Here is a 16,183-nt window from a genome sequence, read left to right as displayed (position 1 = left end):
TCAACTTCAGAGAAAATGACAAATGTGGGATATAAAATAGAAAAATCACTCTCAATTTCTTGGTAGATTCTGAAAATTAGAAACACATATATGCACAACGCACAAAATGAAATTATTACCAAATGCCTCTATATTTAATGGACTAAAGCTTCTGAGTAAGATGTAAAAACTTCCTGTAATACATTTATTGTGATTCAAAGTCATCACATTATTTATAGTCATATATATATGTGTGTGTGTATATATGTATATGCATATTGTCATCATATAGCATCCTTCTGTAGTTTACATGACTCATATGTCAATATTTTGCTACAAACACAGGGTAAAATCAGTATTTTTGTTTATTTAAAGCATTTTTCAATTTTATGCATTTGTGTATATACCCTTTTAGACACATGTGAGGGGATTTGTGGGACCAAAAGATGTTGGGTACCATGGAAATGAAATTATACGTGGCTATGGGTAGGACCTAGACTGAGGTCCTGCTAAAAGAAAAAGCAGTAAAAGATCTAAAACACTGAGTCATATTTATAACAGAGTAAAATATACACTGAGACGGTAACAGCCTTTCTACTTTCATATTTTATAATGCAACAATAACTTTTAACACACTGTAGCATTGATGATAACATCTATGTTGATAATTAACTTTTTTAATAAAGTAAGTTCAATGTTGATACATTTCATATAATAATCACCTTTTAGATAATAAAACCTAAACAAGAAAAACAGATCATCTAAGGCATTCCTTTAGAAACTATAACATTTTTATAGTATAATGAAAAACAATAAATTAAACTCTCTACATAAAGACATCACAACTGCAATGCAATCTCCTGTTTCAGTAAAGGAAGACATTGAATTTAATTATACATTTGTGAAGAAAACACTCCTATAATATTCCATTCTCAAAGAATAAAATGGTTAATACACTACTATCTCCCTTGAGTACCCCCAAACCCAGTTTTCTTTACAATGGGCAGTTTCTGCATTGGAAATACTTCCCTGTGATACTATATGTTTAGTGCCTGTTATGAAGACATGGAGTGCTGCTCTCAACAGAGACGTTCTTGCATTTAGCATCACTAAGTTCATACAACATGAAAAATTTGGTTTTACATAAAACCTTTTATTCCATAGATTTAGAATGACTTCAAATATATACATGGAAGTATAAATAAGGGTAAAAATATAAGTGGGCATATAAATATCATACACTTGATTTTCTAGCATGAATAAATTGTAATTATTATCTTTTTTACAAATATGTATCATTGCTTTTCACACATTGTCACCAACATCTAATTAAAATCACCTTCAAGGAATCTCACGATACTGGAGGTGAATTTCTTAATTTCTTTGAATGCCCTTTTGTTGGTGAATGATTGTGATCTCTTTCCTGTGCTGTGAATGCACAGTGCATAAAACAAGCTGGGTCTTTCCTCCTCTGCTTCTGTTTTACCACACTCATAATTTCATTTCTATGGTATATGACATTAAAATTATTTACAGATATATCCCCTTAGAAAAACCATTGCCAGCTAACAGAAATGCCCAGGCAATTAGTAATAACTTGTGAGTTAATCATTGAAGCTTCAGAAACAGCAAGAAAATTCCTAAGTGTAGAAGCAGAGAGAAGCTTATTTAAAATATAAATCACTGATGATTTCTATATGCTTACTAAAGGGTGTTGCATCTTGGGATTTATAGTAGCATTTATTCATGTTTTATTCTTTAAAGGAATTTGTTTGGCTTTTATGATAACTAAAACTCTGAAGTGCAATTTGTAAGATCACGTATTAGAGAGAGTAGGAAAGCCTCTTCACCACCCATTGCAGCCTGTGTTGCCCTTCAGCAACCTCACATAACTGACAGCTGAAGTCATGATGGATTACTCATTTTGACATCAGTACTAAGTCTCATTCATTACTTTCCTGGGTTCTGTGCTTTATATCCTAAAGAAAAATGCCAAGAGAGATTCAAACAGAGAGAAAAAGAAACAGCCTTAGAGATCAACATTGAAAACTTGCTTTCAAATACCAAATTCATATAACATACATGGAGATAGCCTGTTTATTTTCACATCTTGGTTAAAGGCAGAAAAGCACCAATCATGAATTGCTAACTTTCAAGTATATAGAAAATTCATGTTGATATACAAGCATATTTTTGTTCTTTAGCAAAGATCTAAAATGCAAACAGTTACTTTCAGGGAGATGGTAATCGATTGCTTTACAGGTATTAATACACAATTATCTGTTGTGTTAGTACTGTATGAAAGTCAACTCTAACTGAACAACTTAAAACATGAACCTTGAAAATTGTAGTTACATTCAGTACCTTGAAAATACTGCAATAGTCTGTACCAGGTTGGAGAAACCCACAGAAACAGTTGGCCTGAAAAAGGGAAAGCATATCGACCCCAGAAGCTCTTTGGGAGGCCAGTAAGGGACTAATCCAGCCCCCTGATCATGGATGCCAATGGGGAGGCCCCTGCACTCCTGGGAGCCTCAGGAGGTGGACTGGCATTTTGCCCTGGTGTGTGTGGGGGACTTTGAGAGCCCACCCACTTGAAGGGATGCGCTCTGTCTCTGAACACATGGGGAGGGACCTAGGCCCAGCACAGGAAGATTTGGTGGACTTGGTGGAGCCCCGGTTGGGGGCCCTACCCTGCCTGGGGAGTGGTGGGTGGATGGGGTGAGGGGTAGGTTGGAGGTGGGGGAGAAGGAATGGGGGTGAGGGGAGGGAGAGGGAGAGGGGAATTACATGTGAAACAAGCCTGTTCCCTAACTTGAATTAATAATAATAATAATAATAATAATAATAATAATAATAATAATAATAAAAAGAGAGAAAAAATACTGCAATAATGGCTAGAGTTTCATCATTGACTAATCCTGTTAAAAAACAATATTAAAAAAACAATACTAATCTTGCTTTGCAATTCATATAGCATCCCCTATATATCAATATCATTTTGTCATGGTTAGTAAATAATAATACATATATGTTTCTGTTTCTTAATTCAGATGAGTGTTATTTTTACACTGTCACACTGAATTGTGGAACTTTAGTCCATGGCATACAGTAATCAAACCACTTACTGATACAATATCTTAACAACCTCCATTCTTCAAAAATTACATTTTATACTCAGTTACCATATATTTAACATACTATCAATGTTCATTTAATTAGTGTATCTTCATTTTTCCAAGTCTATAAGCTATAAATGAAAACTAGATGCATAGAAAATCAATAGTGGAATGCTATTCTTTTGGCCATTGCATACAATTTCAATTCAGAAAACACAGATGAATAATCTTCTTTTAAGAAGTTAGCTCTTTTGGGGAGCGCCTTTTGAGGGCCTTACCCTGCATGGGGAGTGGCAGGGGGATGGCTAGGGGCAGGTGAGATGTTGGGGGGAGGGGTGGGGGAGGGTGAAGGGATTGACATGTGAAACAAGCTTGTTCCTAATTTGAACTAATAAAAGAATAAAAAATAGTTACAAAATAAATAAATCATATAATATGCAAAAGAGGAGTAAATAAAGGGAAGAAATTAGATAATTCAAAAAGAATGTCTCCATTGAAGGGCCATGTCATCGCAGGTTTTAAAACTCAGAGCAATGATTAATGCAACACACAGCAGGGCACATCATCATGAACCCTAAGAAAATCCTAAATGGATAGAAAGAATTTTAAACTTTCAAAGAGAAAGAACATGAAAAATACATAGAACTGTGAGACAAAATAACAGAGCTTCTTTCCAGCAATACTAGAAGGTAAGAGAGGAGATATAATTGCAAAATTCTGCAGCAAAACACTTTCAAACCCAGAATTCCATACTTCATGTCAAATATCACAATAGACTAGATACTTCCAGACATGCAAAATCCCAAAGATTAATCAGAAAGAATGATGTAAGCCAAAGATATGATCCCATAGCATCCCAAAACCAGAACTATCAAAACTGACAAGCCAAGTCTGATGATGGTGAAGGGAAGGGGAAAGAGGACAGCAGCTCAGCCGACTTCCCAAACTGTTCAAATTGAGCCAGTCAACGGGAGATTCATAAGCAATTTACTGATCAATGACTCTGGGTCTTCCTATATAAAGAACTTACTCTAGTAGGTTACAGTAGATAATCATGAAATGAAAGCTGTTTTGGGATATTAGTTTAAGATGTGTTATATTCATTTATGCTGTGGAATATTTGTTTAATGATGAAAGATGCGTTGTATTCTTTAAAAAAAAAAGAAGTTAGCTCTTCAGGTTTTAATGTTAAGATATGCTTGATTCTGTGCATATTAACTTTGTTGAGAAAATGCTAACATCATTCCTTTTGGTCTCAAATTCTTAGTGATGATAGATAACATGAGTCTGCTTCTTTTTGTGCTAATAATAATACAAATTCAATTGTAAAATATTAAGATTTGCTAGGTATAATAGAACAAAATATTATTTTGCTCTGTATTTCCAAACTATGTATTAGAATTAATGAATCTATATTTACTAAGTGTTTTTGTTGTTGATGATGATGATGATCAAAAAACTGGATATTTGACTGGATGTTAGTCGAGACACATAATATTAAATGTTTCCTTGTGCAGCTCTCATTACTGCTATTATTTAGTTGAGACTGAACTCCAGCAGCATACTTTCTTCCTTTGGTCTATGTTTTCAATGTGAATGCAGGAACTGTGAAGATTTTGGTAGATAATTTACATTGGGTAAGGATATAAAGTTATGAAAACTTTAATAGAACTCTATCTTCTACATTTCTTTTGCTTAGGATTATTATCAGGCAACGAATACTTCTCAATATCCCTTTAAGGATCTAATGAAATGCATCCTTAGCATCAAATATATTTGAAAACACATGTACAACACAATGAAAGAAATCTGTGTCATTTTCTCATGGACTCTTACCTCAGTATCCCATGGAATACTGGATATATGTAAGGATTCAGGTCGTGTTTTGTTTTCTCACCCATCTCCTGTGGAATATTCCTGAACACTGTTTAAATTATACTTTGATTGTTTTAATAAAGAAGCTGACCGTCCAATAGCCTGGCAGGATAAGGTCAGGCAGAAAAGCCACACTAGGAATGATGGGGAGAAGAAGGATGGAGTCAATGGAGGTGTCAACCAGTTGCCTCGCAATCAGGACATGTGGAAATGAGGTAACAAGGATTTAGTTACTTGGCAAAACATAGATAGAAATATGGGTTAATTTAAATGTAGGAGTTAGCTAATAATAAGCCTGAGATATTGTTTGAGCCTTAGTAATTAATATAAGTCTGTGAACACTTATTTGGAAGAGGCTATGGGATAGTACAGGACAGAGAAACCTCCGTTTATACCCATCTCTTCCTAAAATGCTCTTAGAAGTTGTAGTTGCTATGTGTAGCAAAGCTCTTAGCTACTGACATTCAATATAGATTCATGTTCTAAAATAAGGCTAAGCACTTTCGGTTCTGGAGATTTCATCAGCTATGCTATCTTGTTATATATCTAATATCAATACAGTCTCAAACTGTTCTTCCACAAATTTCCTTGATTCTCTAATCAGGATAGAGCAAGAAATATAGAAAAATATAGAAATATAGAAAATCATTTTATAATAATCTAGCTCTTTGCTTAAAAATGCCAAAATATGCAGAACAAACACCCAGATATTTAAATGAATATCATGCATACACTTATATATACAGATGAAGATGTATCTAAGTATCCATGAAGATGCCTATGTCTTCATTTGTATAACCATATATGTTTTTATTTTAATATATATATATATATATATAATATCTAAGTGATATAAATACAACTCATTTTTTAAATATTATAAAAACTGTGGAATCACTTGGTGGTAACATTTCTCTAGTTATATATAAATAATAATATATGATAAGAAGCTGAAAATAGCGAAACTGAATTCAGGTAACTGGAGTTGATTGTTAAGGAAAACATGATAAATACTTAGAACTTAGAAGAAATTTATGTAGATGGTAATTCCAGATTAACTTATTTTTACAGGTTCAAAAATGAATTTAGGTATTTCTTGCATATAGAGATAGATAGGCTCTCAATTCTGAATTTATTCTATGGCCAAATGATGAGGTTAGTTCATTTTTCCACACTTCTTTTTTTTTTTTTAAAAAGCAAAACAGTCTGTCACTTTTTGTTAAGATTTAAGGATGATTAAATTATTCTAGTAAGCATATATAAATATGGATTATTTTAATGGTGCTGAAATATCAATATATACTGAAAAATCTATCCTGAAGAAGCAAGCTGTGACAGGTTAGATAAATAATTTGTTATGTAAAAATTCATAGGATGCTATTTGATATCCCAAACAATAAATTTATTTTCTCCACACTTGAAAACTTAGTTTTCTTCAAATAATAAAATTATGACTAAAAATACACAGTAGAACGATTCCTTATAAATACAATCCTTTACCTAATAGAGCAATCTCTTCTTTTACTAAAACTAGAATGTGCATAAACCGGGCGGTGAGACAGCTCAGTGGGCAAAAGCATCTACTGCCAACCTTCACAACCTGAGTTTCATAACCAGGACAAGAGGCAGAAGGCAAGAAAAAACTACGATACCACTTACCCTCCACAAGTACACAATGCACCCCCATGTAATATACAAATATGCACACAAATTAAATAATTGAAAGTTCAATAAGTACGTATGTTAAAACAAAACTTTGGACACAAAATTTAGACGACTTATTTTGTTTTATGCCCATGTGAAACAGCCATGTATTAAAATAAAGGCAAACTTAATTTCAGATTAAGGGCAAATCTAATTGTTTTCTGGAGGATAGGTTTGTTTCCTCATAAATCCTGAGTCACAATCTGTATTCCGAATGATTTTTGTCTCTTCTACCATTGCTACTACTTAGAAAAGCATTCTCTTGATTAAGTCTCCTCTAAAACAAACAAACAGCAACATAAAAGAACATTTTGTCATTGTACTTGTAAGTCCACACTTCATTCTCACCTTAGTAATGGCTTCATGGAGGGTGAAAGATGGATCCACTTCTTCAATTTTTGTTGCATGTTTAGGAAAAATGGCTTCAGAGAGAAAACTTGGACCCTGTGACAAATACAAGAGAAAGTCTTCAATGATTTTTGGTTTCTGAGTACTTTTATTGGATTTTCTTTAAAGATGCACAAAGCTCTTGGGTGCTTTAAGGTTTCTGTTGATTCTGAACTTCATCTGGCTGATCGAATTATCCATCCCCGAATATCTGTAAACTAAGATGAGTAGAATTCTATTACTTTTAACATTTTATATACTCACAAATAGTGTTTTATCACCAAAAGATAACTTTTTATAGTCCTCAAATATTTACACTATCATTTATAATTACAAATATAAGGGAGATTTTTAGATTAAAAAATCACTATTGAAATTCTCTTTTCTATTTTTACAAGTTGTGTGTTTATGGCTGGGAGACTACAGTGTTCTTGATAAACATGACTACTTAGAAAAGCATAGAAAAAGTGGGCAGGCTATGGTATTTTAGATAAAATGATGGCATCTTCAAAATACTAAGATACAGGTAGAAATCACATGTCTTTATGGATTGCCTAAAAAGTAATTAAACCTACCATCAAAATCTAAGTGTTTAAGTGAATGAAATGAATTAAAAACTTCATTTCAGTTTAGTATAACCAAGGACTAGGATTCAGGAAGATGTAGAATATTTGTATCCGTTTCTATCTACATCAGTGTTGTTGGAGTAATTGTTATATTATTAATATTCTTTAAGTGTTTTGTCTTAAAGTGTAAATAAAATCCTTATTTAGGAGCCTGAAGGTTAATCAAGCTGGAAACCTTCACATGAACTTGGCATAAGCTGAAGTCATCTGAGAGGAGGGAACTACAAATAAGAAAATGGTTCCATAAAATCAGGCAGCAGGCAAGCCTGTAGGTCATTTTCTTAGTTAATGATTCATTGTGGATGGCCCAACCTATTATGAGTGGTCCTATCCCTGAGCATTTGGTCCTGCATTCTATAAGAAAGCAGACTGAGCAAGCTATGAAGAGCAATCCAGTAAGCAACATCCCTCCATGGCCTCTGCATCAGCTCCTGCTTCCAGGACCCTGCCCTCACTGCTTGGTTATATGGAACTGTGAACAAAATAGTTGCTCCCCCCCCCAAGTTGCTTTTGGTCATGGTGTTTCATCGCAGCAGTAGAAACCCTAAGACAAGTTGGTACTAGGATAGTGGAATATTGCTGTGACAGATCTAATAATATTGTTTAGGGGAGGATTATGGTAGAACTTTGGGAATTTGGGCTAGAAAAAAATGAGTTTTGAGAACATAGTGAGCTGTTCTGTGGGAGCTTGGAAGATAAGAGTGTTGAGAGCAATGTAGAAGAGAGAGGCCTGGTTTATGAAGTTTCAGAGAGAAGTTTAAAGACTATCAGGGCCATTTGTTATTTTCAACTAAGATTCTGTGGTTTTGGTTAGCTGGGGCTGAAAAATAAGCTGTGATTAACAAGATACCATAATTAGTAAAGAGAAACCTCTTCTGTGCTGGGTTACTTGATGCTGGTTGGCTGAAAAGAAATTGGGTGTGATTAGGAAGGGAGCAGCATCACTGAGGTGAAATCAAGGTAATGTTTCCTGAAAGCACACAAAAGCTGTGTTTCAGAGTCAGCCAAGTTTGTACTTTACACTGGCAGCTGAATTTTGTAGTACAATTGTCACCCAGGTAATACCGGTTTTGGAGGCATGAATGAAGTAGCTCAGGCTTGGTACTGTGAGAGTCCCAAAAAAGGACATTGGTGAAGGTGCAGCCTCAGTAGCAGTTGAAGACCCAGGATTGAAGGGGTCATGAAGGGAATTTGACGATTGGCAACATGAAAAGAATCCAGGCAGGCTCTTGGTGATAGTGCAGGCCAGTTGCAGCAGAAGACCCCAGGATTTTACAAATGCCACTACCATGGGATGACCACCAAAGACAGCAGTAGCAATGGAGTAGCGCTTGCCTGAACTTAGAGGATAAACTATCTGTGCTATAGGGGACAGCACTGGAGAAGTGACACAAACCCCTTGAAGGAGCACAGAAAGTTGTGTGTTGATCCCAGAAATTGAACATTGCCTTATTTATACCTATTTTGCCTTGATTTGATTGTGAATGTGTCTTTATTCTGCCCTCTTGAAATAAAGTATTTAATCTAATTTTGATTTTTATAAAAGCACACATTTGAGAGATTTGAATCTTTTAAAAGAAAATTTGGATTTTTAAAGAGATTGGATATTTTAAAGAGATTGAACTTCTAATGTGTTTAAATTAGTAGACTGTGGGACTGTTAATTTTTATTTATGTTTTTAATGTGAGTTTGGATATATATATATATATTTGATGCAGGGTCTTTCAGTGTAGCCTTGGCTGTACTGGAACATTTTCCTTAGACCAGAGTCGCCTCAAACTCACAGAGATCTTCCTGCATCTGCATGAAATCTTAAGGATGAATGAGAAAGGAAAGGCATGGCTTAATGCTGATGTGTTTATGTGTGAAGGTTACAAAGGGTGAATTGTGCTGTGTAGTTTCATGTCAACTTGACACAAGCTAACACCATCTGAGAGGAGGAAAGCCCAATTTAAAAAATAATGGCCTTTGTAAGATCACATGATAGGTAAGCTTATGGGCGTTTCCTTACTGATTAATAGGGGAGGGCGGAGCCTATCTTGGACAGTGCCATCCCTGAGCTGGTAAACCTGGGTTCTATAAGAATTTAGGTTGAGCAAGCCATGGGGAACACTTCAGTAAGCAGTACTCCTCCATGGCCTCTTTATTAGCTCCCATCTCCAGGTTCCCATCCCCCTTGAGTTCCTGGCCTCAGTGCTTTGTTATATCCAACCATAAGTGAAATAAATCTTTCCTTCCCACATTGCTTTTGGTCATGGTTTTTCTTTGCAGCAATAGTAACTCTAAGTAAGACATTTGTTTTATAGAAAACAGAAAAATTGGGACAAGTTTTATTTAAGTATGTATGGAGATAGACAACTGATAGGTAGGTAGGTAGATGATAGTTAAAGACTTAATAGAAAAATAGACCGATAATTGTTGAGAGAGATGTTGGGCCCCAGCCCCCACAGGGTCTCTGTGAGTTGCTTGTCAGCCAATAATCACAAGTGTATCCTGGATTATAGCCCCAGCCATACCACACTGGCATAAAAAAAAAAAAAAGCTCTTACACCTGGGGTTTTCCACTGTTCTGTAAGTCTGTATATAAGGCTGCTCCTTCCCTGCAAAAAAGACAGATGTGCACACATATTCACCTAACACAAGTGGCCAGATGTCTCTGCTTTTAAGTGAATCATTCCCCCCCTGATACTTGGACTTAGTTGTGGTGCAGGCACCACAAGTGGAGGTTCCATTAGACTTAGTCGTGGCACAGGAGCCACAAATAATCATCCTAAAAAGATTTTAAAAACGAAGACCAAAAATGATTGCAGGAAAGTAACAATTTCAAGGAGCTTTTTATTATAGTATTTACTGGTGAGAGCTTATAACAGAACTTAAATTTTTTAAATGTATCTGAGGTTAGGATGGTGTAGTTGGAATGTTTTGAAAGTACACAGATAAGACAGATTGAAGCTATGTATCCTAGAAAAGAATGTGAATTAATTAAACGATATTAAAACCTATCCATACTGTCTGTTCATCTCAGTATATTTCACAGCTCTGTTTACATTTTGTCTGCCGACTGAGGACAATTCTGTTTAAAACTTTGCCTAATCCCAACCAATACTAAGTTTTGTAAGACTTTGCACAAAATATATATGACCAACATACTGTAGCAATTTTCTCTGAATTGAAACAGTCTGTCTTCTAAGAGGAGGAAGAGTAATGAGATTCAGGAACCATACATGACCTGTGACCTGCATAGATTTGGAATTGAAGAGACTGGGGCAATAGACAATGAAGAAATGACAGATATACATAAAAAAGCTAGGATCAGGTGGGCTATACACTCTGATGATGAGCCATCAACAATAGCTGGAAACTCAGCAGGTTTGCTACATCTGGAATAGAGGTAAATCTGAATCTAAATTAGTACAATGATTCATTTGTTGTATTTATTGCAATTTGATAATTCATTTTTCTTCCTCTTTCCATTTTCTCATTCCTTCTCCATCTAACTCATCTCCTTTCTTCCCTCAAATATTCACCTTTGTGATTTCGTGTCTCTTTCTCCAAAATGACAGCGTGAAATAATCTGTCTCTATTTCTTCCCTTATCTCTCTGTAATGTACCCTTCCTTGCTCCTTCTTTCTTTTGCATTGCTTCCTTTCCCATTCTAATCCCTATCAGTTCAGTTCTCTCTGTCTCTCTGTCTCTGTCTCTCTCTCTGTCTCTCTCTCTGTCTCTCTCTCTCTCTCTCTCTCTCTCACACACACACACACACAAACACACACACATGCACATACATATAACATGCATACCTTCATATGTAGCAGTAAATATTTACCTTTTTCAGTTAGCCTGGCTTATTTTACTTATTGTGATGATCTCCAGTTCTATTAACTCTCCTGCAAAATTTCATTTTATTGTTTATCTCCAAAAACAACTCTATTATGTATATATGACTGTTTTTTTCCATCCATTCATCTGTTGATATGTAGACATGTTCTATATATTGGCTAATATGAATAGCATAGGATTGAATGCAAATGTGCTAATGTTTCTATAGTATTGTCAGTGAGAGCCCTTTAGATATATTTATAGGAATGGTATAGCTGGATAATGTGGTGGTTCTATTTTAAGTGTTTAAATAGATATGTATTTCCATAGTGACTACATCAGTTTTCACTCCTATTAGAAGTAGCAGAGGTCATCTTTTTTTCTCATCTTTGCCAGAAAAAAAAAAAAAAAAAAAACATGATTATTGACATCCCTAATAGTTTTCCTCACAAGGAGTTTTAAAAAATATTGAAAGTATTTTATCTTACTTGTTTATTTAGAAAAGCATATTGTAAAATTTAAGAAAATAGTCATCCTCAAATTAATGACCACATAGGGTGCAAATTCTGAGTTTTAATTAATGAGATTTTATTGAACTTTTAATTTTTCTGTGGCATAGCACTTTAATTTATGAAGTATTTCTTATTTGCCAAACTCTTTTTGTTTGTATAAACTCAAGTTCATATACATTAAAAAAAAAAAACCATTGTGTGTACCATGGGGGCATGCATGCATGCCACAGCAGACTTGTAGAGGTCAGGTGAAAACCTTTGGTAGCATCCTGAGAGAATTGGTTTTATCTTACTAGGTGAATCCCAGAGATTACACTCCAGATGTCACGCTGAGCAGCACAAAACTTAATCTGATGAACCATCTCATTATCCCTCCTCATTTATATTACTGTTTTCTCTTCCACTCTCGCTTCCTTGTTCCTTCTTTGCTTCCTTCCTTCCTTCCTACCTTCCTCCTCTCCCTTCCTCCCTCTCCCCCTCCCTTCTTTTTTATTTCTTTGAGACAGACTTTCTCTATGGAGCCTGGGCTGTCCTGGAACTCAGTGTGTAGACAAGACTGGTCTTAAACTCATAGAGATCCACCTGACTCTGCCTCTAGAAGACTAGGACTGAAGGTATGCAACACCACACCTTATTTATATTATTTTAAATGGCTATTTAACATATAGTGTTTGTCATGTTTTATTCTTTAAGTGTAGGATCAAATCTGTATTACAATAGTATTTAACCAATAGAATTGGAGGACATAAAAGACCAGATACTATTTTTTCCCAATATTAAGACAGCAATATGTTTTCCTATGCATGTGAATATAACAGTTACATTGAAAATAACAATCATGTTGAATAAACAAGTATTTATGGAATCTAACATAAAATAAGGAAATGATTACAAAAGCACTTTGTACAACTTTCAATTCTGTTTACAATCACTATGGTTGGTATTCATTTAATAATTTTTGTTACTGTAGATGAAGGGAAGTGAATTGTTGGTCATTTAGAATATATTTTTGTTTGAAATAACTCTCAGATGGATTAATGCTTGGAAAAGTTAAAGCATGGAAAAATTATACTGAAAATAATTTGGAGATTCTATCAAAGTTTCAAACATGGACTAGTGATCATCAGTACCCTTCTAGGATCTAGAAAGGACTTCAGTTTCTTCGAGTATTCTGTAATAATTTAACATGTAACAGTATTGTTTCAACTCTCTTGACTGACTCCACGACTCGACTAACCTATTCTTCATGTGCATATTATTCTTTGCCTGTGATTGGTTTTCTTCTACTTTTGAACAAAAAGTACATGTTATTTATAAACATGTATTTAGGGCTGGTAGGGCTTATAAAGAGGGGTCTGCTTCATCTTGCCTTGAGAACAGAGTTCAAAACTGTTCTTAGTAAGTCAAAAGAACTATAGGTCTAAAGCTTGGCTGCAGCAGGATGTTTCATTCTTGGTAGCAGATGTCTTTAAATAACAGCAGACTTCAGCTCAGGTGTGTTTACTCTTGACTCTGAAGGCCAGTAACAGATGTGGCTACCAAATGCCTGGAGAATTAAGGGAAGCCTGTTTGCTCTTTATACATGATAATAGAAGTATTCTGCCATTGTCCCCACTTTTGGTTGGGCACTTAAGAATGTTAAAGAATAAACTAAAGGTGTTCAGTATTGACAGGATTTGCCCTCCTGACTCTATTTTGTGTCTCTGTCTTCTTTTAATGTCTTTACCTACCCTTTCTCAATCTACACTCCCCCTCTCAGATATGAACCAGGCAAGTTGTCTGTCTCCGACTGCAGCCGCACAAAGACAGCTTCCCACACTGTCCTCAATGTTTGTTTTTAACAGATATCCTGAGGGGTTTGTTGCTTGTCAGTTCAGATTGATAACACCTAAACCTAATTATATTTAGTTCTGTTATTTGGTGACATTTTATCATTTTTGCTTGTCTACAAGATCCTTCAGAAATATTAAATTGTGTATGTTTGTGTATATATGTACATACATGTATGTATTTATATATGTATGTCTATATATGTGTGTATGTGTGTTTATGTGTGTGTGTGTATATATGTGGTTATTTGTGTATGTGTATCTATATATGTGTGTATATGTGTCTGTGTATCTGTGTATATGTCTGTGTGTACACTGTGCATGTATGTATATAAGTATGTATATTTGTGTCTTTGTGTATATATGTGTGTATTTATGTGTATGTATGTGTGTGTGCATATGTGTGTACATTTGTTATAACCCAGCCTATCATCATGTGTGTTTTTCTCGCTTTTTATTTGGAATGACATTTGAATATTGTAAAAATATTAACATTCATCTAACCTTCTCTTTAACTCACCTCATAATTTATATTTTACTTTCATTCTGTACCATGTGTATATCAAAGCCCAAACTAACCTGTATACCATCACACAGCCAAGTCCTAACTGTCATTCTTTAGTCTCTAACACATTCTTTCATTCTTCTGTTTGGAAAAAACTCATTCATCCTTTTTTTATTGCCTGCTTCTACTACCATCTTGGTAGTACTACTTCTACTTCTACTACTATTCTTTTTCCATTTTGGGGGGGAGGGTCTATTCATGGAATTGTTTTTCTCCAGTTCTCAATAATTTATTACAATGTGTCTGCAATGTTTGTCCTAACCTGTAAGCTTACTAAACCCAGGATCATTTTCTCATTAAAGTAGCTAAAATCTTTGTGCAATTCATTGAATGTCTCAGTCTGAGTGATCAAACACAACTTTAAATGCAACATGACATCTAACAAACAAGAGGCATACAAAAACATAGTGAAAGAAGGAAATGGGTATTCAGAGAAAGGATGTTTTTCACCATTATCTCTGATTAAAATCTCACTTTTGTTTGCAGCCATAGGCCATAGTGCTAAATCTTAAATTACCAGAAAATGCCTTCGTAAAATGAATTATGTGTATAATTTTGCTTTTAAAAATGCTTTACTCTTAATGTTTGAAAACAATTTCCATAGGTAGCAAGGTATTTGAGGTGTAGTTGGATGGAACAAGTCACATTTCCTGATGTGTTTTGAAGGGAGGGACATACTGATGTGTTTGTGGGGAATGAAAGAAAGGTATAGTAAGTCATGAGACATAAAACACACTTTTGCAGTCATCAGATAAAGAACAAGTGAATAACACACTATAACAGTGTAGTGGACATCTATCTATGATTCCAGCATTCCTATGGTGAATTGGGAGACAGGCAGAAAATGCCCTGTTGTTCACAGCTCAGCTAGTCTGTGATGTTCAGAGGTGAGCAACAAAGTCTAACACCCAAGGTTGTTTTCTGATGTCCAAACTTGTAAAAGCAGCACATGACCCCAAATCTACATAGGAATACAATGAGATTTATTTAAAAGAAAAATAACATTAACAGATCAAAGGCTTAAAATAGAGGAAATCAAAGTTAAAGTTTCCCAGAAAGCAGAAAGAATTTCAGGAATCATAATTTCAAGTAGAATCAGGTGAGGTGAAGTGTCAAAAGAGACCAGGATTTAAATAAGGTGGAAGATAGTGTTGCTGTTTACACAGAGAAAGGAAAAGATCTGAAGATCCTGTCTTAGGTTCTAGCCTTCAAGGAGCTTATAACATTTGAAATTATCTCTGCATTACAATATTTTGCATTATTTTTTTCTGAAGTGATGATTTCTTATTGTTGTGAACACAGGTTCAGTTCACTGAAGGAGATATCAGCAGAAGCCTTCCAAACATGCCGCCATTGGGCTGGTACTTAGAAGGCAAGACCTTGAGTGGAAAAGTGATCTACAATAACCCCAGTTACTAGTACTACTGTTCCAAGCTTCTAGTCTCACCACCAGGTTTATTATGCAGATATGTCTATGAAGTAAGAGCAGCTTCTACCCATTCTTACAGATGAGAGATAATGAGTTTCTGGATCTAGCCTGACAGCAAACTATAAATAATTGGCACAACTGTATAGCAACTGTGGTGTATCTCGTTCTACAGTCTACACTTTTATTCCTACCCCATGCGGCATCCCCACTGAAAAGTTTCTCAAAAATCAAGGTTCTGTGCATCAAACAAGGATGACTGCTCCTGATTCTGTCCCATGTCTCCTGTCAGCCTTAGTGAGCATCTCTAAGTCATACAAACAGTACAAATGGCTTTAAGGC

The 16,183-nt window shown here is 35.1% G+C and overlaps 1 protein-coding gene across 1 annotated transcript in view; it reads right to left on the bottom strand.

The window, feature by feature from the left end:
* Positions 1-16,183, bottom strand: part of Naaladl2 (N-acetylated alpha-linked acidic dipeptidase like 2) — an 879,343-nt gene that overhangs the window by 157,511 nt on the left and 705,649 nt on the right. Inside the window, exon 12 of the mRNA XM_035451347.1 lies at positions 7,026-7,121. Coding sequence (XP_035307238.1) covers positions 7,026-7,121 — 96 coding nt within the window. The remainder of the gene's footprint in view (positions 1-7,025; positions 7,122-16,183) is intronic.

Source organism: Cricetulus griseus, assembly GCF_003668045.3.
Source record: "Cricetulus griseus strain 17A/GY chromosome 1 unlocalized genomic scaffold, alternate assembly CriGri-PICRH-1.0 chr1_0, whole genome shotgun sequence".
Classification (NCBI taxonomy): domain Eukaryota; kingdom Metazoa; phylum Chordata; class Mammalia; order Rodentia; family Cricetidae; genus Cricetulus; species Cricetulus griseus.
The sequence above is the reverse complement of the archived record's forward strand: the minus strand, read 5'-3'. Positions and strand labels throughout refer to the sequence as shown.